This window comes from Panulirus ornatus, chromosome 65, assembly GCF_036320965.1.
Source record: "Panulirus ornatus isolate Po-2019 chromosome 65, ASM3632096v1, whole genome shotgun sequence".
Lineage (NCBI taxonomy): Eukaryota > Metazoa > Arthropoda > Malacostraca > Decapoda > Palinuridae > Panulirus > Panulirus ornatus.
In genome coordinates, this window is record NC_092288.1 from 23,606,977 (window position 1) to 23,631,661 (window position 24,685).

Genomic DNA, 24,685 nt, shown 5'->3' on the forward strand with positions numbered 1-24,685 from the left:
ATATATATATATATATATATATATATATATATATATATATATATATATATATATTATCCCTGGGATAGGGGAGAAAGAATACCTCACACGTATTCCCTGCGTGTCGTAGAAGGCAACTAAAAGGGGAGGGAGCGGGTGCTGGAAATCCTCCCCCTCATTATTTTTTTTTCATTTCCCAAAAGAAGGAACAGAGAAGGGGGCCAGGTGAGGATATTCCCTCAAAGGCCCAGTTCTCTGTTCTTAACGCTACCTCGCTAATGCGGGAAATGGCGAATAGTTTGAAAGAAAAAGAAATATATATATATATATATATATATATATATATATATATATATATATATATATATATATATATATATATATATATATATATATATAAGTTCTTCCATACAGTGATCTTTAATGGTTGGAAGGCCCAGATATACTGAAGCTCATGGCTTTGACCATTTGCTGGTTGTTATGTAAAAGGGAGGGAAAAAGAAAAAAACTCTATGATCGAAAACAACTTGCTTCTCTTCCGTGCCAATTTCTTGTGAGTGAAGTCATGCAAGAGTGGCACGTCTACGACCAGAGAGAGAGAGAGAGAGAGAGAGAGAGAGAGAGAGAGAGAGAGAGAGAGAGAGAGAGAGAGAGAGAGAGAGAGAGAGAGAGAGAGAGAGAGCATGACACCGGACAGTAAGCGACCACAACAATGTGACCCGCGTGTGTGTGTGTGTGTGTGTGTGTTGTACTGTGGGCAACCCCCCTGACGTTAAGCCACCTCAATGGATAAATGAAACTTGTGGTGATTTGATAAATGAATTATGATATTAATTACGAAGGAAGAACGCGTCTTCATGTCGACTACGTAGAGAAGAAGACATTTTGAAATAAACGAGGGAAAAAGCATTTTTTCTCTGTGGTATTATGTATAGGTATATATGTATATATATACGCCATTGGATCATCACCATGAGTTTAGTGCCTAAAACAATCCAGGAATTCAGTTCCAGGCAATACTGGAACACCTTCTTCGCCAAAAGAGGTGATAAGGCTTTTGAATGGTATGTATAGTTGATTTAACCATATATATACATGAAAGCTAGACGTAATGGGAAGGATAGTTTGTCGGTTCCATAACGTGCCATGATATAGGGCACAGTACTAGTGTTATATATACATAAGCTAGACGTAATGGGAAGGATAGTTTGTCGGTTCCATAACGTGCCATGATATAGGGCACAGTACTAGTGTTATATATACATAAGCTAGACGTAATGGGAAGGATAGTTTGTCGGTTCCATAACGTGCCATGATATAGGGCACAGTACTAGTGTTATATATACATAAGCTAGACGTAATGGGAATGATAATTTGTCGGTTTCATAACGTGCCATGATATAGGGCACAGTACTAGTGTTATATATACATAAGCTAGACGTAATGGGAATGATAATTTGTCGGTTCCATAACGTGCCATGATATAGGTCACTGTTCTAGTGTTATATAGTCGTGATTGTCACCTTAAGGGCATTCCCAACAGGGACTAGAGTTCTACTGGTGGCCCAGGGGATGGTCACCCCATACGTACAGATAGCCAGGCCACTGTTTTCCCTGGTCTTCCTCCAGACTCAGCCTCAGTCTTAGGGTAGGTCAGGGTAAACGTTTTTGGCCTAGATTGCATTATTGTCACATTGTCCTTTGAGGCGATTTTCCTCTGGGTTGCCTTAATTCTTCGCTCCCCCTTTGGTGTATATGAAGTGACTGCTTCTGTAATGATTTGGGTTGCTGGAAATGGGATCGTGGAATACCATATGATGTTATGTACATGATAATATGGTTGGTATATTTTGTCTGACGTAGAAAATAAAGTAAATCTTGGCAGTTCAGGTACGATTGTCATAGATCCTAATGATTCTTAGAACTGTCTCACCTAATTTTCATTTTTTTTTTCATGCATCTCACCACTGTCAACTTCCTTTTCTTGAGAGAGTACGGTAAAGGTTGATATTACCACCTGCAGGACCTTATCTGTCCTCACTGCAGTTAACTAACATGATAACATTCCTAATTACTAATACCAGTACTTTTATTGCTGAACCATTTTGTTCTAATTTTGGAATCCCATTAGTTAATCGAGCAAAAGTGGGTTTTTTTTTTTTATTACCATGACCCTATTAACTATAGAATCATAGAATTTATATTGGAAGGGTAGGATTGATTATTGGACGGACATAAGAGGAATTATTTTTACTTATCTTCAGTTAGGAATCCCATTAGTTGATCAAGTAAAAGTGTTTTTTTTATTACCATGACCGTATTAACTATAGAATCATAGCATCTATATTGGAAGGATAGGATTAATTATTGGAAGGACATAAGAGGAATCATTTTTACTTATCTTCAATTAAAGATAAGTGGATTGTGGTAAGGGCTATGAAGATGAGTGAAAATATGGAGTTGATTAATGTGAAATTAGGTGAAGCACATGTAGAAATCAGTAGAACCTATGAAGTCCTCACCTAACTTTTCGTAGTATCCAAAATTTATCTTATTTTCCATGTTATGTGAAACTCAAAACATGAAGGGAAAGATAGGATGTTTTTGGTTGGGTATGAGTAAATAGATGTTTAAAGGGTTAGGTTGCATTTCATTTCAGCCATGCTGTCTGCATGAGAACCAGGAACAAGCATGATTTCATGACTAGATGGATGCAGTGATTCCGATAATCAATGTACTGGTTTCAGTAGAAAAGAATAAGTTTGATAGATTTTACAATAGATTGAATTAAGGCCTCATTTATTAGACATAGATTAATAGGGAGTATTTTGAGAGAGCTTTTATGTATATATATACGTGTATATGAGTGAATGGGCCATTCTTCGTGTGTTTCCTGGCGCTACCTCTCTGACACGGGAAACAGTAATTATGTATAATAATGATTATGATAATGATAATAATAATGATATTTTGAGAGAGAGTATTGTTGTAGACTCGGCATTAGATGTGGAAAGGATTATTTAGAGTTTGGCAGAAAAAGGAAAATTCTATTTTTACAACATTTATTGGTCAAAAAAAGCATACGGAGATATTAAAATGACTAGGATATTTGTAATTGGGCTTCATTACGTATATTTTAAATACAGATAAGAATGCCAACATTACGTGTTCACCATATATTGATTACTGTACAGATTCTCTTGTGTAAAATTCTTTTTACCCTGAGCTTTGCAGCAACTTTGGTGAATAAAGATTGTTATTCAAATTTTCATTGTTCATTTGATTGAGTGTTATTTACTAGGTATGGCGAGTATGCAGAATTATGTGGAATCCTTCATAAGTACATGCGACCAAAAGATAAGATTTTGGTGGCAGGATGCGGCAACTCAACTATTAGTGCTGACCTGTATAAAGTCGGATACAGGTAAGTTAAGAATGAAATATTTAGATTCCCTGCACAATTATTCTTGTTATTATTTGAAGAGAAATATAGTTATGGAATGTTCATAACTTGAGCATAGTTTTGTTTACAAACACAGAAATGAAAGTTTCTCAACTATACATCCTTCCAGACTTAAAGTTTATTTTGACAGAAGAGCTTCTGTCATATAATCAAATATGCATTGTTTGAAGAGAAAAATAGTTCTTCATGACATAAAAGTACTTTTGTTCACACACACTCACAGATGGAAGTTTCTGATACGTCTCCATTCTTATAATAGATTTTCTCTGTTTTGAGAGGGAGACATTTCCAAGGGCCTTCTTCCCATTTATCTTTTATGTTATTTTTTATATAAACCTAAGTAATGAGATTTGCTCTACCTTTTGACACCTATTGAACAAGAAAGTTTCTTGGTGAATAACTTGGGAGTTAAGGAATGGATGAGGGTGTAGGTGTAGGACCTTACATCATTTTGGGCTCATTTTTAAAATGGCATCTGGTTATGTTGCTCTCGTGTGGGTGGTAGATCCAAGTGGGAAATGCTGTATCATTTCTGGATCTTGGAAAGGATTATATTCTCAAGATGGAGAATTTCTCAGACTTCAAATAAAGATTAAAGTAGGAAAAGTTTTTGGTTATCCATCATACTAGGATTAACTGTTGACTTTTATGGTCAACAGAGTCATAATGAGTGAGCATCGTATATATGAGACTGCAGTGCTACATTTCTTGTTGGCCAAACATATGTGAACATGGTACACTTTTAGTAACATATACATACTTTTCAGGTTTATGACCAATGTGGATAACAGTGAAATCGTCATCAAGCAAATGCAAGAGAGATATGGCTCAGAGTGCCCAGATATGAAGTGGCTACAGATGGACCTTACTGCTTCAACATTTGAGAATGAGGAGTTTACATGTATTCTGGATAAAGCAACACTAGATGCCATTATGACAGATGGTTCCCCTGAAGTTGTGGCTGTCATAAACAAATATTTTGATGCAAGTGGTCCTTTGACTTTTATATAGTAAGAGAATTTTTCAGATGGCATTAAAACCTCTGTATGTTTAAAGTTTTTGGCTCCACTATTGGTAGGGGTCATCGAGCAAGAGATTTGGCTATGGTTTTTGGGGGAACAGGCAAAGGAACCTCCTTTTGAGGATGGAAGTGAAGTGATTGCCAAAGCTTCTGTTATCAAGTGACGGGGTGAGAAGGAGACTGTGTCAGTTCCAGGATCCTTATTGCCAATCTTGCTGGAAGTTTCATGATGCTGGAAGAGTGAGAGACCATTAAGGGCATTAGTAAAATGTCTTGAATTTGAGAAGATCACATTTTCCCTCATGCGGCATTATAGTTATATTTTTTACATTCAGTAAACATGACCATGGCTTAATTGCTCATGTAACATGTGACCTTGGTAAGGTAAATCCAGCAGCTTACAGGGCATTGAAGTGTCTATTTTAGAAATGTCCTTTTTACAAGCTCACAGCCAATTATTACTTTCCAGGAGGTTAGCAGAATGCTACGGGTCGGTGGGCGCTATGTGTGCGTGTCCCTCCTCCAGGAGCATATCCTCAAACATGTTCTTGATTGGTTTCCTAAGAATGGTTGGATGATGAGGATATGCAGGTATGTGGGAGTTTATTTAAGATTAGAGAAGCTATATGTGAAGGAGTATAAGACAGGAAGACAGGCAAGGAAATAGAGATATGAAAATTTGTTTGTGTTTGTGTGAGAGAGAGAGAGAGAGAGAGAGAGAGAGAGAGAGAGAGAGAGAGAGAGAGAGAGAGAGAGAGAGAGAGAGAGAGAGATGCACACCACACACACACACACACACACACACACACACACACACACACACACACACACAGAGGAGTAAAATGAAATATGATGAGGATTTTATTGAATTACAAGAAGATTTAGACAAACTTGAAAGCTGACCTGATACGTGGTCGATGAAATTCAACCCAAATATATGCAAAGTAATGAAAGTGGGACACAGTGAAAGGAGGCCTCAGTAAGAATATATCCTCTTTAGAGTCTGTGTGTGAGAGGGACTTGGGAGACAACATTGTACCTAACCTGTTGTCAGATCTACACTTTAGGAGAGTTGTAAAGGAGACAAGTTCTGCTGGCAAATATTAGAACATTACTTAAGTAAATGGATAAGGAAATAGTCAGCAGACTATTTATAATCAGTATTAAAGCAATCCAAGAGTGTTCATAAGTATGGTCACCTCACTTAAAGAAGGACGAAGAACTAATAGAGCAGGTCCAGAAGAGGGCAACAAAGATGGTATAGCACCATAATTAAGAGCTGAGTTACAGTGAGAGGTTAGAGACATTAAATTTGCCCACCATGGAAGAGAAAAGAGTAAGCAGTGACTTAATTATGTTCTTCAAGTTTTGAAACCATTATGATGTCAACTGTGAACATTTCTGTGAAAAATGCACAGATAGAATAACCCAGAAGCCATAACAAGGCATTGAACAAGAAACTTGACAGAAATGATAAACGGTAAAGAATTGTCATTATACTTTCTTAGTAGTGATTGAATGGAATAATCCTAATGATGAAGCTGTGAATATTAACTATATACAAAAATTTTTAAAGCTGTATGATAGAGTTCAAATGATGGGGCCCCACAGTTATAGGGATTCATCCTAATACTGTACAGATAGATGATTTAAGACACAAATACACATGCATATGCACACACAGTGGTTAGCATATCTACTCCCTGTATAATGGGACCACAGTCAACTCCTAGGGAGGGCAGCCAACTAATAGCGAACCCAGTTGTTCATCCCTTCATTTGGGGCTAGTTGGTAAATGGATCCTTAGCATAAGCTGTGGTGTGGATGTGTGTGAGTATATATATAAGGTTAGGACATGGTGTATATACAAGGTTAAGAGTCAGGTCAATATGAGTATAAAACTTTCCCATTGATGAACAGTAATCATAGTGGTCACATATGCACACACACCCTGTTTCTCTCTTTAACAGATAAGCACCTAATGGAGTAAAAATTGTCATATACATGACAACGTTAGCTGTTTCTTCAAAACATTATGCAGTATGTGGATTTTGTTAGCCAAGCCATTGACATGGTTGAAAATAACTTTTGTAGAATTGATATCTATTTTTGCTGACAGCAAGTATTAAATTTTATTAAAGCTAATACATAATACTGTTATTTTTTCTTTTAAAAGATACGGTTTTAGTACTTACTGTTAAAATAAAAGCAACCAAAATTCCTTTATCTGTTCCTAGCAAAACCAGTCCCTAGCAGAAACCATAAGTTTCATCCTGTCCAGAGAGGACTGTGAAAAACTTTTTTGAAGATGTGTATCTATTTATAAAATTGAAGTTAATGTCTGATTTTTATTTGATATAACAGTTCCTTTAGGCTTATTTATTTAATCTCAGAGGTTTCTAGTGCAACAAGCACCACATAGACAAACATTACTGTCCTGTTCCTTTACTAATGTGTTTTGTGTCTTCAACACAATTTAGCTTGAGAGGTAAATGGCTGGATGATAATTGGAGGCTCACTCTCATGACACCACTAGTTCTGTTTAGCCCTACAGTTTCATGTGGGGTTCCTTAATATTTTGGTTTGGAGGATCTAAACATCATTATTTTCCAGAGTATTTAGACCTACAAAGACTTGCCTATATGGAACTTGAGGTCTTATACGATGACAAAAATCAAGGGATAGATTGCATTTTAGTCTTGAAGCCACGAAAAAACAATTCTTCCACAGGAATGGTAAATCCAATTACTTGATTGTTTGTTACTGTTATCCGTTTGTATGCCAATTTTGCATGGTCTTTGCTGGAGCAAGAAGTGAGCCTGACTTTTTGATCCTCAGCTCACTGATGCAAAAATTTTGAAGGACAATTTTTAGCTAAAGGTTAACTGCTTGTTGTAAAGGTCATGTGTTATTGTATTTTTAAGGAAATTAAAACTAAAGCTTTCATTTCTTTTTCTTCAGGTGTGAAGATGCTGAGAAGACCCAGTCAGACTCTGGAAACTTTTATTTTCCTGTTTTTGTCTTAGTATGTACCAAGTTTAGGCAGATGCCAAATTTAAAACCAGTAAGTATGCTTGAATTACATATTTACATTACTTTAGAGTTGGCAGTTTTGATAAGCAGGTCTTTCATATAATCCAGTTTTTGCTGCATGAATGCTTGTGAATTGAGTAAATTATGTAAACCATATAAATGCACTGGGATCAATTTTAGATTTTGAGGTGGTTCTTAGTACCTAAGATGACCAGTAAAATCAGCCACGTTGAGAAAATACCAGGGAACTAGACATGTATTCTGCAAATCCTCAAGTATCTCACCTTGGGCCAGACAAATGGTGAATAGCCTAACTAACCAGTACAAAATCACTGCTATACCCCTTCTTGAGAAACTAAATTGCAATCTCATCCATTCTTGTTACTTTTCACACTTCATCATACACAAGGCTTTCACTACTATTTCTCTTTTTGCCTTACTATTGACCAGAACTTTTCACTGCATGCCATCTTAACCCAAACACATCGTATCCCCCATACTGTCATCTAATGCATTCAGCAATCCTTCAAAACACTCACTTCATCTCCTTTTCATTACTTTACCTATCACTTCCCTATCTTTCTCTTCACTGTCACTTTCTCCCCACTCTGTTCACCTCCTTCCAAAACACTTTCTCATTCTCTTTGATGTTCACTCATACTGTCTCACCCCATGTCTAATTTGCCCTCCTTTTCAGCTTTCCTACTTTTATCTTGTCCTGTTACTTTCTCTCGTACCTTTCCCAATCCCTTGCATTCTTTCCTTGCACATATTGTCTGAATATATCTCTTTTCTCTTTCACTAGAAATTTAACTTCCTTATCTCTCTCTTTATCATATGTAAACATTCACATTCCTATTGATACCCCATGGGATTGTTCTTTACAAAACCTCAGAAGGATATGATTGCCATCAGTGTATGGAACCTTTCCTGCTAGAGGTGTGCTGATTACCGTGTAATCTGATTTCATCTGTAGGGTTAGCTCATGTGATACCTTGCGGAATTATTGTACAAAGTCTAACAGGACAGTGCATGTTGCCCTGTCTTTACCAGAATAATGTCATCTCTAGTGCACCACTTAGTATGGTGCATGTTTATGTTTGCCTTTCGATAGGTTTTTTGTGATGTGTCAAGCAACTTAGCACATGCTGACATGTCTCCTGGACTTGAATGGTTCAGAGAGGCATACTTTCAGATATTTATTTAGTGTATCTCAAAGGTTTCTAGTATGACAAAGAAAAGGAAAGAATTTTGCTTGTATAACAAAAGTATAAGAAAACAAATGAGAAACAAGTAAGATATACATGAACATACTCTTTGAGAAATAAAAACTTTTGCCAAGAGGCTGTTGCTGAAATATTGTTTAGCACTGCACAGCTTGATGTTGAGATGTCTCAATTATCACCACTTCATTTATCAAAGAGAATATCATCTGGATTGCTAGGTTTGTCATTGTTATGGAACAATTACAGCTTGTTTTCATCAACACTTTGCCGCACGTCATTGATGCTTGATGGACACATAGTGGGAATTGCTGATGCTGAAAATGACATGTAATCACTGAATAGTTGAACTGTTGGGTAATTGTTGGAAAAAAGATGTGTTATTATTAAAGTGCTGGAGATACATTGAAGTGCTGAAGCACTGGAAGAGTGTTGGATTAATGTTTTATGTACAATGGAAAACTTTATATGATGGAAAGTTGCAGCCTGCAGTTTGTGCATGATTCTTTGTCATGCTACACGCATAGCATATCAAGGCTATCAGTGTTAAATTCCCTGTGTTGATTTAGATCCAAAGTCTGAATTTCTTACCCTCATATGAATGGAGGCCTTAGAAAGATCAAGTTACTAATTTGATTAACATTTTCTGTGATTGTTAGAGTAGTATGAACAATGTATAATGTAGTTTTATAATTTTGCAGGTCATTGAGCTCCAACTTGAAGGGGAGGTTGTTAACAAAGTAGAGACCATAAAGCAAGCAATAGAGAGTGTTCATGAACTTCAGCAGTATGCTCTTCTTCGACATACTTTACACACAAAAGTAAGTATTTTCAAGGTGTTTTACTTGTCAATAATGTGTTCACTCATTAATGAATACTTTTGTTGTAGATACTGTTACTATTTACATTATTTTTTTTCTTATTATTTTGCTTTGTCGCTGTCTCCCGCATTTGCGAGGTAGCGCAAGGAAACAGAAGAAAGAAATGGCCCAACCCACCCCCATACACATGTATATACACACACGTCCACACATGCAAACATACACACTCATACACCTCAATGTACACATATATATATATACACACACAGACACATACATATATACCCATGCACACAATTCACACTGCCTGCCTTTATTCATTCCCATTGCCACCTCGCCACACATGGAATACCATCCCCCTCCCCCCTCATGTCTGTGAGGTAGAGCTAGGAAAAGGTAACAAAGGCCCCATTCGTTCACACTCAGTCTCCAGCCGTCATGCAATAATGCCCGAAACCACAGCTCCCTTTCCACATCCAGGCCCCACACAACTTTCCATGGTTTACCCCAGACGCTTCACATGCCCTGATTCAATCCACTGACAGCATGTCAACCCCGGTATACCACATCGATCCAATTCACTCTATTCCTTGCCCGCCTTTCACCCTCCTGCATGTTCAGGCCCCGATCACTCAAAATCTTTTTCACTCCATCTTTCCACCTCCAATTAGGTCTCCCACTTCTCGTTCCCTCCACCTCCGACACATATATCCTCTTGGTCAATCTTTCCTCACTCATTCTCTCCATGTGACCAAACCATTTCAAAACACCCTCTTCTGCTCTCTCAACCACGCTCTTTTAATTTCCACACATCTCTCTTACCCTTACATTACTTACTCGATCAAACCACCTCACACCACACATTGTCCTCAAACATCTCATTTCCAGCACATCCACCCTCCTGCGCACAACTCTATCCATGGCCCACGCCTCGCAACCATACAACATTGTTGGAACCAATATTCCTTCAAACATACCCATTTTTGCTTTCCGAGATAATGTTCTCGACTTCCACACATTCTTCAATGCTCCCAGGATTTTCGTCCCCTCCCCCACCCTATGATTCACTTCCGCTTCCATGGTTCCATCCGCTGCCAGATCCACTCACAGATATCTAAAACACTTCACTTCCTCCAGTTTTTCCCCATTCAAACTTACCTCCCAATTGACTTGACCCTCAACCCTACTGTACCTAATAACCTTGCTCTTATTCACATTTACTCTTAACTTTCTTCTTTCACACACTTTACCAAACTCAGTCACCAGCTTCCGCAGTTTCTCACATAAATCAGCCACCAGCTCTGTATCATCAGCGAACAACAACTGACTCACTTCCCAAGCTCTCTCATCCACAACAGACTTCATACTTGCCCCTCTTTCCAAAACTCTTGCATTCACCTCCCTAACAACCCCATCCATAAACAAATTAAACAACCATGGAGACATCACACACCCCTGCCGTAAACCTACATTCACTGAGAACCAATCACTTTCCTCTCTTCCTACACGTACACATGCCTTACATCCTCGATAAAAACTTTTCACTGCTTCTAACAACTTGCCTCCCACACCATATATTCTTAATACCTTCCACAGAGCATCTCTATCAACTCTATCATATGCCTTCTCCAGATCCATAAATGCTACATACAAATCCATTTGCTTTTCTAAGTATTTCTCACATACATTCTTCAAAGCAAACACCTGATCCACACATCCTCTACCACTTCTGAAACCACACTGCTCTTACCCAATCTGATGCTCTGTACATGCCTTCACTATTTACATAAGTTTTGTAAAAGATAAACCAGTTTAAACCACATTTCTTTGGATTGTCAACACCTTTTTCTGCTTTGATGAATGTGGTGTATCTAGAATCTTCCCAGAAGACTTGTCACCAAATACAATAAAAGTTTTGAGTGCCTTTTGTAACTGAAATATGCTTAAATTGAATACTGAAAATGCGAAACCTTTTAGAAAAGTGAGTCAGTGATTCATGCCGTTATTCATTTAACCTCTTTGAGCATACACAAAAACAGAACATCATAAAAGGATGTATGACATTCATAGAAAATACAGGACAATTTTGAGGCAATCCCAAACTTTGGAATAGATATAGGAATATAAGACAGGTTGAGATTTTTTAAGAATTATTGATAAATGGCCATTATTGCTATTCTTTTGTACATTTAATTCCACATTCTAGAACAGATATAGGAATATCAAACAGGTTGACATCATTTAAGAAGTTACAGTGATCCACATTGTTCTTTTTGTTTTACTTTTAAAGACATATATTTCAAATGCGTACACTGTAATGAGTTGCATCAGACAACGTCATATGTAAGTTCATGTTTCACTTTTTTTTTGCCATGATTTGCATGCCTTTCGACATTACTGTGAAGGCTCCACTAGGAAAAAAATATGGAAGCTGAATTAGAATTCAGCAGTATCAGTTTGTAATACATTAGCTTACATAAGAATGTAAGTATTCGATTTATATTTACTCATAGATGTATTGTTTATTTATTCTTACAGCACATTGCAGGGGATGACACTTCAGTTCAACTGTGTGATCCCAAGAGTGGAGGAACAAGATATATTCTTCATGTTGTAGACTCAATGAAGAAGTCTAACAGCCTTAGATTTGCTGTATTTATTGTTCCACATGGAAGGTGAGATATTATTTTTGACACAAGGGTCTACAGATTGTGGTCTGAATATATCTAAACCTCAACAGAGTGTTCTGTATACCTAACATCTGTTAGATGTTAATCATTTGCAATACATGTAAATACATACAGTACTAAACAAAACATTTGATAAACATTTATACATCATAGAGTACATACCCAAAGCATACAGGAGGGCAAGAAGCACCCATGAGATCAAATTAATTGGATCGCTGTGTTGGGAGTGGGGGCAATGTGCTGTCAGTGTGTTGAACCATGGTATTTGAAGAGATGAAGATATACAGTTAAGTGGTCTTTGGGGCTTGTCTATGGATGGTTTCAGTATGCTATACATGACAGCTTGAAATTGAGGGCCTAATTGGACTCTGCCTGCTTGTGCTTACTCCATGAGTGAAAAGTCACTTTCCGTCTGTTGATGAGAGTGAGTACAGTCTACTTGAGGAACCTTTCACTTCACAGGAGTCCATTATTTCCATGCTAGTGGAAGTAGTAAAGCCTTGAAAGCTACAGGAGCCTCTTTTGAGAAAGGGTTCCTGGGATTATATTATGATAGAAATGATAAGAGGGAGACCAAATTGGAGGTGGAAAGATGGAGTGAAGAAGATTTTGTGTGATTGGGGCCTGAACATGCAGGAGGGTGAAAGGAGGGCAAGGAATAGAGTGAATTGGAGCGATGTGGTATACCGGGGTTGACGTGCTGTCGGTGGATTGAATCAGGGCATGTGAAGCGTCTGGGGTAAACCATGGAAAGCTGTGTAGGTATGTATATTTGCGTGTGTGGACGTATGTATATACATGTGTATGGGGGTGGGTTGGGCCATTTCTTTCGTCTGTTTCCTTGCGCTACCTCGCAAACGCGGGAGACAGCGACAAAGCAAAAAAAAAAAAAAAAAAAAAAGAAATGATAAGATTATGTGTGTGTGTGAATGAGGCCAGTATTTATTGGCTCTTGATGCTACCTTGCTTAAGTAGGAAAAGCAATTAGTTATAGAAATAATAGAAAAAATATCCAAAACCTTCCTTGATAAGCTACCATGATGTACAATGTAAACAAAGGTAGAAATTGGAAGTTCTGCTGAAGTAGCGAGAGCAACATCTGGCAATGTCAAGGTTCAGGTAACAGGAGAGGTAAAGGGTGGATCTTACATCTTATCTATTGCAGGAGTAAGTATTAGTGTTCATATGTTGTTCAGTAATCAGCATAGGTAATGGGCTGAATCTAGGGAATATAGTGATTACCTATTTGTACTGTAGGGGGAGGGAGTTTTACACTTGTGGAGCTCCATCTCTTAAACATATTCTGCTGTCGTATGACTTCATAGCTGTATGTATGCTGTCTGCATTAACCATGTCATCTGTTTTTGTATTCCATTCATCCACCTTTATAACTTTTACAGCATCCATCTTTACAACTTTTGTAACAAGTTTCATGCTTGATTTCATACTATATGTTATGGTTTTCCTTTCCCTGCAACATTTGAAGAACTGTTCTCTATCTTTGTTATTAGTCTCATATAAAAACATACAAGTTGTGATCAAGTCATCCCTCATTCTTCTCTCTTCTTAGGTGGACAAATTTAAGGATTCTAGCCTTTCTTTTTGACTTATGTAATTCTGGTACCTTCTTTGATGCTCTTCTCTGGATCTTTTCTTTAATCTCTTTTTGGATGTTTACCATGATTTAAAGTTCAGTTCGAAATATATTTTGCAACCCAATGTCTTTTACACAGAATGCTCTTTTAGATTGAATAGAAATAACAAAAGTTATGGGTAAAATCTTATATTTTATCTTGATAACATTTTCCACATTTCTGAAGTTTCTGGATATTGAAGTTGTACCTACAGTATGATTGTACTGTGTGAGGTATTCAGTTCTGTTATATTCACTTAATTCATCATCTTTGGCATTATTTTGTATTGATTGATCTGCCAGTAATATTAATGCTATGATGGAAGAAAGCTTTCAAAGACAGCAAAGAGGATGGTGTGTAGTGCTGAATACATAGAGGAGCTGTGTATTGTTACACACCATGGTATTTGCCTGGTGCATTAGATATCATAGTTTTCTTTACTTTTTTGTTCATATTTGTTCACCATTTATCACATTAGTGAGGTTGTGCGAGGATTTGCTGTAATTCAATAATATTTTCTTATATTTACTGTATGTATTTGTCATTCTCAATTTCCATTGTTAGAGAGCATGAATGGATGTTTGGGACTTCCAAAGGAAGGGAAAGCTTAGCAGAGAGTGCCGGAGCATCACGCCTTATTGTAGTACATCTTATGAGGGACCAAAGCTACCAGAGTCTGCAAGCAGTACAAGACGAACTCTCAAAAAAAATTATGGAATTAGCACCTTCCAGGTTGCCATCACACACAAAGGTAAGATTAACATTATTTATAATTCTATTGTGTGCATCAAGTACTTACACTCCTGTATCTTTCATACACACCCTCAACCCATGTCAGTTGTGATAAAGCCATACATTAACTTCCACACTTACATCTGTTTTAATTACCATCATGTTATATTCTAAGTTGATTTTTCAAGTGAAACCAACTTATGTAATTATGCCAAACATTTGCATGAAGTTTTTCAGATTTTTTTTAACATTTTCATGGTACAGAATTTGTGCAAGTGATGCTGTCTAGCTGCCTCTATCCGTGTTTCATCAGGAAACATATATTGTCACTTACCCTTCCCAGTGAATTTGTTCATATGTGTATGATGTTCATGTATATATGTTCTGCTTTGTATTTACTGACATTGACTGTCTCTTCCTTCTCAGGTTCCATTTTTATCTGTTGGTGAAGATCTAGGCTCTAGGAAAGAGCTTACCCGTGGCCATAGCCAGTACTCTGGCGATTATATTGTGGAGGATGTTCATCCTCCAGGGGCTGCAAAATTAAGAAGACTTATTTTCTTGGCTAATCAGAATGTGATACAGTCTGAAGCTAAACTGAAAACTGGTTGGTGCTTCACTGTTTTGATAAGAAATCATTAAGATAAATCATAATTAGGTAAATTTCATCCCACATATAAAAAAGTGACGTTAAGATTTTCCTAGATACTGCAGTCACAATGTATCTCCTCACATTAGTGTTTAAATCCAATAGTACACCAGAACTTGAATTTCAAATACCTTTGTATTGTTATATTGATCTTTGTATGTACAGTCTGTAGACTGAACCAGGGCATATGAAGCAGGTGGGGGGAAACCATGGAAAGGTCTGTTGGGACTGGTTGTGGAATGGTGGCTATGGTTTAGATGCATTACACATGACAGCTAGAGAATGGATGTGAGCAAATGAGGCCTTTTCTTCATTTGTTCCTTGCACTACTTTACAGACATGGGGCCAAGCATGAAAGAGAAAGAAAAAACATGAATGTATAGTTTTGAAAATACACTTTTTTGAAGTTGTCAGCCAGAATGTGTAGCATGAAAAAATTTACCACATCCAAGAAACAGAAACATCCTGGTGTGTATTTGATATTAATGAATATTTAATCGACAGTGAAAGAAAAGAAGAAGAAAGGTGGTATGAACAAGAAACTGAGCATAGACTATTCTTTCCTGTCATGTCAGCATCACTTGGCTATGGTGACCGGGTTGGGCCTTGTAACTCCCACAGCAGAACTCCTACTGGTTGGCCTCGGTGGTGGACCTCTGGCAACTTATATCCACAAATACTTCCAAAAGGTATAACTGTTCTCTGGAGCAAGGAGCTGTGGTCCTGAATATGCAACATGTTTTAAAGGAAGCTTTAGCTTTCAGCTCTTACGATTTTTTTATATGATGCCTATGAAGCGGTGAACTGATGCAGTTGTACGAAGCGACAATGAATATTAGTAATGCCTTGTAGAACCTAAACTCTGAAAGAGAATCCTTCAATAATGATGCCATAAGCTCTTTAAATTATGTCTAGTATCTTAAAGTGAAAAGAGGCCCCTTCACATATATAATTGCTTCCAGATTTTTTGCTCTGCACAGTAAGTAGATTTGACAAATTTGAATTCACATTTCCAACTTTATACAAAAGATATTTATTACACAGTCAGATGTTTGATCTTCATCTGAAACACCTTAAGGTTTAAACATTTCATTCATAGCATTTATTTGTGTCTCTTTTGTGGTCTGTCCTACTTTTGCATACAGTATCATCTTTACCAACCAGTCATCTGCCGGTGTATCGTACTTCGCCATACCTTCTTATAAGGCTTCCATCTATGTGTGTCTTTCAAACAATTTCTTCTCACCTTATATCTCTTTCATGATATTCTTTAATTCATTATTTCTCTTTATACGAACTGTCCTGAGAGAGATATCCACCTCTGCTGCTCTTATATTTGACCAGTAAAGACTTGGCATTATCCCTACTGCTTGTCATTCTTATATACATAAACTCATTAACATCAAGTACGTCTCCATAGGAACTACTGCTCTTTGACTGCCCATCTTTTTGATAAAATCAAGAATGTTTCTCTTTCATGAATTCATTTTCAACATTCTCCTCCACACATTTCATCAAATGACCTATTTTGATTCCCTCGGTTCAAGTAACAGAACTGTATCATTTGAATGCAGTAACTGTGGCAGCTTCCATTTTGTATCTTTATGAATCAAGAGTGCACTGCAATCACCTTTTGTCATTCTCATTCTGTTGAATTTCACATCCTTAAAAAAATTAAACGGTCAGGGTAAAATTAACTAATCTTGACACACTTCAAGATTTGTCTTATACCATTCACTCATAACCTCATTTCCTCTCACAAAAGTACTAATTTCATCATAAATATTCTTGACAGCATTTATGCATGGCTTATGATACTACCTTACAGAGGTGGGAGAAGAGAGCTTTTACATATCTTTAACTCACCATAGAAGCCAAAAGCTTCCTGTATTTCTGTCTAGATGACCGTCAGATTGCTTTTTTTTTTTTTCTAAATCCATATATCATGCAGTTTTCTTCTTCCCAGAGCACCTTTTCCACTCTTTGTCTGTATGCAGAATCCTAGTGTCATAGCATAAATTTATCTTGTTTTTCACCTGCAAGATGTTCATTAATCTAACTTAAACATTTACAATCATACCATATACTTTGCCAGCTACTTTAAGAAAATATAATTCACTGATTTTGAGTGTCATTTTCGTACCCTTTTGCAGAACAGTCCCTGTCTTACTTCCCCAATCAGGATTTACAAATTTTATGTTTGAATAGATACAGATATGAAGATATGAAAATGTATATGTATTTTTCATGTTTTTTTGTGCAGATAACAGTAACAGCTATTGATCTCGACCCAGCCATGGTAGAAGTCGCTCAGGAGTGGTTTGGCTTTGTACCTGATTCAAGACTGAAGGTGGAAATTAGTGATGGTATCAGATACATTCACAAGTCTGCTGAAGATGGTAAGGAAGAAAGAAGCAAATTAAACTTTCAGTTGTGAATGATGAAGTGTAGTGCTTTGTATTGTAATACTTGCATGAGATTTGATTGCTGTTGAGAGATTTTGCAAAAGAAATTGTGTGTATGAGAGTAAGAGGTGGTATGGGTGAGCGGTTTGAAAGTAATGTGGGAGTGGGTCAAGATTGTGTGATATCACCATATTGTTTACTGCTTTTAAGGATGGTACATTACATATAAAAATGAAAACAAGATGGGAAGATTGTTGTATAATGCTTAATCATGGAGAAACAAGGGAAGTTGCCACGTTGCTATAAGCAAAAGAATACAAGGGAATTCAAACAGCAACAGACCACTGGGTCTCTTTAAGGCTTTTTGTGATACTGGAAGCGATATGAAAATCATAAGTCAATGTGGTAAGGGCTGAAATACATTCTTATTGAAAATATGAAAACTTGATAAACTTTTTGTATAGCAAAGGAGGCACAGATAATATTAATCATGGATTTGAAGCAAAATATTTATTAAGTCTGTCTTTGAATATAACTGTGGTAATACTTTCAACAAATAATTGTTGAATCATTCTGTATGTTAACAATCGTGTTGAAGAAAAAGTATTTCACCTCATTTGAGGTAAAACGTTTGCCTGTGATTTTGTAACCATTACTGCAAGTGAAATAGATGAATCTGCGCCAATGTAAGTTGCTAGATCAAGGTTATCAAAGCCTTTGATGATTTTGAATGCCTGTATTAGATCACCTCTCAAGCTTCTTTTTTCTAAATTGATAGATTTGAGTCATTAAATTGGCTTTCGTAGGATTTATTTCTTAGTCCGGGAACTGTCTTGGTAGCTCTTCTCTGTACTATATCCATTCTTTCTATGTCTTTCCTTGAGTAGGGTGACCAAAACTGAATGCAGTATTCAAGATAGGGATACATGAATGACTTGCAAAGAGTAAGGATAATTTCCCTAGACTTACATTCTATGGCCCTACCCATAAATCCAAGAATTTTGTTCACTTTTTGAATGCCTTCTTTGCACTGTTTACTTCGCTTTAGATCACCCTCAAGCCTTTTTCCTTATATACCATTTGCAGCTCAACAGAATTCTTACTGTCGCTTGTCTTTTGATTTTTACTACCGATATGTAGAACTTTGCACGTATAGATAGTAAAATTGATTTACCACTTATGAACGCAGTCCATAAGTTTGTCTATATCTGTTTGAAGCTGCAGGCATTCATTTCTGTAGTAGATTTACATCCCAACTTAGTATTGTCTGCAGATTTCGATATCATACAGTGCAGCCCATTATCAGTATCATTAATATATATGAGAAAGAGAACCCGTAACAAGACTGACCCATGTGGTACACTGCTAGTTATGTTTAACCATTCTGAGGCTTCACCATTAATAACAGCTCTTTGTTTACAGCCAGTTAAACAATTTCCTAACCACTGAAGTACAACCCTATCTATTCCATGTGACTTAACTTATTAACCTTTGATGTGGGACTTTATCGAATGCTTTTTGAAAATCTAAATGGATGACATCATCTGCTTTACTTTCTTCTTACATGTTGATTATATCATTAAAGATATCAAGCAGATATGTCAGACATGAATGATTTCATCGAAAACCATCCTGAGTCATTTGTTAAGTGGTGGTCCTCTAAATGGTTTACATAACTACAGATGTTAAGCTGATTGGATGATGATTTCTGGCAGTGATTTATTACCTTTTTGAAAATGGTTGTTACATTAGCAAGTTTCTATTCCTCTTCTACTTTTCGTATAGTAAGTGACTTACTGAAAAGACTAGTTAAGGTTTACCTTGCATTTTTCACCTCATTCATTGTCCTTGAATAAAACTTTTCTGGGCCTGCTGTTTTATTTAATTAATTTCATTTAGTGCTGATTTTATATTTTTGATTTATGTTCATGTGTCATAAAATGTCTTCCTCTCTTAGCATTGGACCGAGATTTGGGACGTGATCTGTCTTCATTTGTACTTACAGATGTGAAAGAATCATTTAAGGTCTTTTCCATGTCTGTTTTTGTGAACCAAATCATCATTTTCAATTATTAATGGACCAGTTGACTGGGTAGTGACTTTCTTACTTCTAATATACCTATAAAAGTCCTTCGCATTTCTTTTGCTATTTTCTGCAATGTATGCGCCATACTGACATTTACTTTGACATATGTCTCTTATTTTCTGTAAGCAGACTTAGATAATGTGCTTTATCGAGCTGGTTGATGTTCTCGTTGAGCTTATTATGTGCTGCTTTCTTAGCCAACAGACACTTCTTTATCTCTTCATTCTGCCATTTTGGCTTTATATTGAAAAAAAAAAGACTGTCTTCTATGTGTTGGCACAAATGTTTCCTCCACTGCTTGGAACATTTGACTGAAAGTCTCCATATTGCTTTCATTTATATCATCCCAAGCTTGTCTGACAAGAGCACTGCAAAGGTATTTATAATTTGCAATTTTAAAACTTGGTATTTTTCTGTGACATGTTGACCAGCATTACATACAGTGTTGAAAGTTAACTCAAAAGCAATTCGCCAGTGATCACTTCTTAACAGATCCTTATTTGTAGTTTAAACTAAATGTAATATATTTTTATCACACATAGGTTTATCAGTTAATTGTACTGGGGCCCAATCAAGCAGATTTAGGTAAAGCCCAAGCCTCAAACTATTGGAAAGAGCTTCTCCCTACTTAGATATTGCTTTGTTAAAATCTCCTGTTATGATCAAATTGTTTTCATTGCTAATTTTTGCTATCTGATCATATTATCTTTCTTCTTGCTCTGATGTTTGTACTAGGTGCCCATGAACTAATCCTACTGTTATGTACTTTTGAAACTAATCTTTGATTTCTACATAAACAAAGTTGATGTTATCAACAGCAACACCATTTTTCAGCACAGTAATTAGATAAGCTTTGAAAAAGAGGAAGACATTACTGCCTCCCATCTTTGTTGAATATAGTGTACCCAGAAATGGCATATTTGATAAGCAAATTTATATCTGATATCTAACCAAGATTCCAAAATTCCAATTATATCATAATTTTCTTTCACTACAGCTGTCTCTATCTCCAAAGAGCTGATACTTATACTCCTTGCATTAACATAGAATATTCCAACACATGACAAAGACATTTTTGTTAGTATGCATATGTGCTGCAGAGGCTGTGGGGAGCCTGCATATGTGAACACAAAATGTGTAACATCAACTTGAACTGTCTTACCCAGTTAACTAGCTGCCTTGTTCCAGGAATCAAGTTCAATGTGATCATGTTTGATGTGGACTCAAAGGATTCAAGTATGGGTATGAGCTGTCCTCCTCAGGCATTTGTTGAGAGGAATTTCTTAGAAGTGGTATCATCCTGTCTCAAGGAAGGAGGTAAGACTTGAATTTAATCTTCTATATGTGTATCATACATTATTTATGACAGTGGATGCTGAGTGTGTGTGTGAATAAGGTAATCTTATGTTTGTTCCTGATGCTATTTTGCTTAGGCAGGAAAGGCAGTTAGATATAAAAAGGCCTGTTCTGTGTGTCATTTCTGTACTTGTAGTTGAATGACATGTGTTGAATTTTTCTTGGATATTTTGGTTTCCATCTTTCACCTCTTCATAGTGTGACTGAAACTTCATTGGAGTCCTCAGAGCATTCGATGATTTGATGAAGAATTCTTGTTGGTGTGTCTGGCAAAAGAGTGAAGCAGTCACCATTAGATTGCACTTGAGATAAGACCCTGTAAATGGAATGAGAGATGTACCAAAAAAGTATGTTAAAGAGACAAGTAGAAATAGAGAAGTGGGAAGGTACAGAGAGTGATAGTTGTAAAGGGAATCAATAGAAGGCGGAGGAATTGCACGTTATTTGACAGTACAAAGCATACTATTACATGGAACCACATTGTGTTTGTTAACTATCTATCTGTCTACATCTCTGATGCCTGCTCCCTCTGGGAACTCCTTCAAGGGGTTGGCCATGGCAAAAGAGTCTCCATAACTGGTGAACTCCTGTTCCTCACCCTTAACAAGCCACTGGCGGAGGGCAACTCTGGTGCAGTGTTTTCAGAGTCTTGTACCTAATGCTCCCACATAATGTTCCTACCAATGACTTCTAGAAAATACTCCTGCCTAATCTTCCTACCTACTACTTCCTACCATTTGGTGAAAAGGGAGGGCAAGCACATAATGCTCACCACAGGAAAATCTACAGTTACAAAGAATTAGTTAAGTGTTGTCAAGTGTTATGTGAGACAAGGCGAAATTGTTTGTTTGTAGACCGAATGCCAGCAGTCCATGTGTGGGTGAGGCTCAAAGAAGAGACAGCTGCCTAGGTCAAAGGTGTGCAACTTAACCACTGAAATGGTGGCTCACTATACAGCCATCACTAACCCTCCCAATACCCAGGCGGTTAGTACTGGTAATATACCTCCCAGGTCTGTGGCTGCCCACCAACTACTACTAAAGAAAAACATTCGTGGAAAATTCTTTTATATAAAACTTTTTACCATTTTCTTAATTGAGGAAGTTGAGTATGTTAGACTGTATAGTAAATGTGACTCAGGGAAGTGAAGCATTTGTGGGGAAAGAGGCTCGTGGGATAGAGTAAGGTTTACCATCTTATGCTGTACCTTAAAGTGTAACCAGTTTGTTATATATGTATTAAGTAAAAATGCCATAAGAATAGAGAATTTATATTTGAATAAACAGTGAAACATTTAATATAATGTTCCTCAGGTGTTTTGATCTTGAATCTTGTGTGCCGAGATCAGCAGCTAAAGGCCCGTGTGCTGGAAGACGTAAAAGCAGTATTCCCTGTAGTGCTCTGCCAACAGATTCCAGAAGAAGTAAACTCTGTCATGTTTTGTTCCCGTTGTTCACAGAAAAATCCACAGAACTACAAATTGAGATATGAAAAGGGCCTCAATCTTGTTAATGAATCTCTCAAGCAACAACAGAAAAGCAGTGAAGATATTATTGATTTTAAGGAAATTGCTGAAAACTTGAAAATTTTATAGTTGTAATATGTCAAGCTGAAATAACATGTTTATATACATACCTATAATTAATGTATTACTTGCATTGTTATCATAAAGCTTATCAGAAAAGCCTGTGATTTTTATCCTCTCTGTGATTCCTTATCAGGCTTTAGCCAGTGATGTCAAGTATATAAAAAATTTTGTTGGTATTACTGTAATAAAAAAATAAAGCTCTCCAAGATATTGAATCCATCTTTCAAGTAGAAATGTTAATCATTATATATGTTTAGTTTTATTTAGTATTCCATCTCTGTTTCCTTGCGCTACCTCGCTAACGCGAGAGACAGCGACAAAGTATAATAAAAAAAATAATCCATCTCTTATGATCACTAAGTTATCAAAAAATGAAAAAAATCTTCCTCGCCCCTCTCCACTACACATCACACTGTCCAGCTTAGTTTTTCCCCATACATCTTAATGCATACAGAGCTTTTAAACACTTCCCCTGCTGATACACTTCCCACCCACATACCCCACCATGGGCCATTTCTGCATCATTTCCATGTTCTTACTTTTTGTTCATTCTCCTCTAATATACTCTCAAGGTTATCCTTTCCACATCATCTATTCTATTTCCCCTTATCATCTCTTCATATTATCTTTCATTCAGTCACCCCTGTCTTCTCCTAACTCACCCTTAACATACTTTTTTCATTCCTTTTATGCCATATCACAGTCTTGTTATTCGAAAACCACAAATTTTTTCTGTCATTTTCTGTGAATGCATCCCATACTTCATTTCCATTAGTTTGAACAATGTCTTTCATCAGAATCAGTCTCATTAGCAGATTTGCATTTCTATCTCATGACTTTCCTGAGTGCCAGAAAACTGCATAACCTACATTCTCCTGGTATATCAGCATCCAATCCTCCACTTTCGAAAAGAATATACCTAAATTCTGAATTCTCTTCAAAATAGCACCTTCTAAGTGCATCCCACTATTATTTCTTTGTCTAAAATATCACCATTTACTTGTTCAGCATTACCTTTCAACTAATTATGTATTTTTCATAATTTCCTTACAGGATTTTGTAGGTCTTTTTTGCTGTTTGACCATTTAACTTGAGTATTGTCTGCTTGCAACACCATCCTCCCTCTTACCCCTTCATTCTATTCCAGTCCTGTTCATGTACAAACATTGGAAGCTTCTTTCTGTGTTTCTGGAAATTATTATCATCATTATTTTATGTTGGCTGAGATGGCAGGGGCAGCTGAGGCCCTAATTAATGCCATCCCATTATCAACAAATAATCTATTAAGGAGATTTCCCATTGTTACTTTTCACTGCTTCTGTATAGATATACAGCTTCCCATTGTCACGAGATAACATCACTTCTCATTGCTTCTGTACGGATGTCCAGCTTACTTATTGTATCATCAGTAGCACGTGGAGGACTCTTCCGTCACCAAGTAGGTATGGGATGAAATCAACTATCCTCAGTGTTCCTTCACCCCTGTTACAGATACCTAGCTGTCAACTTACAGGTTGTGCATACACGGTAACCAAGGAAGATACATAGACTGTAATTGTAGGATGATAGAAACTTTGGTAAGAGATAAAAGAAATTGGAAGTTCCCAAAGAAAAAATCACCTTCAGTGACCAACCTAAACATGTCAACCTCTGACTGTTCTAACTCATTTTTAGGAAGAATAGTGTAGCATTTCTAAATGTATTTGAGTTATTCACCACCACCAAGGTGTCTATGTATGACAGTCACCACCAACAAAGTGTCTATATATGACAGAAGAGTACAGAAAAAAAGAAAGTTCAAAATAAACATTTCCACATCTTTCTCCCTTACTGGGAGCTGTTAGATTGGACACCCTACACCTCCTCTGCCTCTCACTCGACTGTGGACCAGGCTAAAACAAAGACATTTATAATACCTTCTGAGTAGTATTTCCTACATGTACCTGCCAAGCTAATGGGAAAAGTTAGTAAGTGCTTTTGTTTAAGGGTTAAGTCTTTTGTCTGT

At 36.8% G+C, this 24,685-nt stretch overlaps 1 protein-coding gene across 1 annotated transcript; it reads left to right on the forward strand.

Annotated features, from left to right (window-relative positions):
* The first annotated feature begins 690 nt into the window (after nt 1-690).
* LOC139746390 (eEF1A lysine and N-terminal methyltransferase) lies at nt 691-22,776 on the forward strand. Its single transcript, XM_071657594.1, has 13 exons — nt 691-1,043; nt 3,281-3,403; nt 4,210-4,426; nt 4,933-5,054; nt 7,425-7,527; nt 9,421-9,540; nt 12,079-12,215; nt 14,429-14,615; nt 15,023-15,203; nt 15,750-15,934; nt 17,509-17,644; nt 20,925-21,053; nt 22,406-22,776. Exons 1-13 carry the CDS (start codon nt 907-909, stop codon nt 22,684-22,686), a joined length of 2,058 nt encoding a protein of 685 aa, XP_071513695.1. The 5' UTR covers nt 691-906; the 3' UTR covers nt 22,687-22,776.
* The last annotated feature ends 1,909 nt before the right edge of the window (nt 22,777-24,685 follow it).

Coding starts and splice junctions, on each gene's coding strand:
- LOC139746390 (XM_071657594.1), top strand. CDS start 907: ATGTATAGGTATATATGTATATATATACGCCATTGGATCATCACCATG. Junction 17,645..20,924: donor TCACAAGTCTGCTGAAGATG/GTAAGGAAGAAA, acceptor GCCTTGTTCCAG/GAATCAAGTTCAATGTGATC. Junction 21,054..22,405: donor ATCCTGTCTCAAGGAAGGAG/GTAAGACTTGAA, acceptor AATGTTCCTCAG/GTGTTTTGATCTTGAATCTT.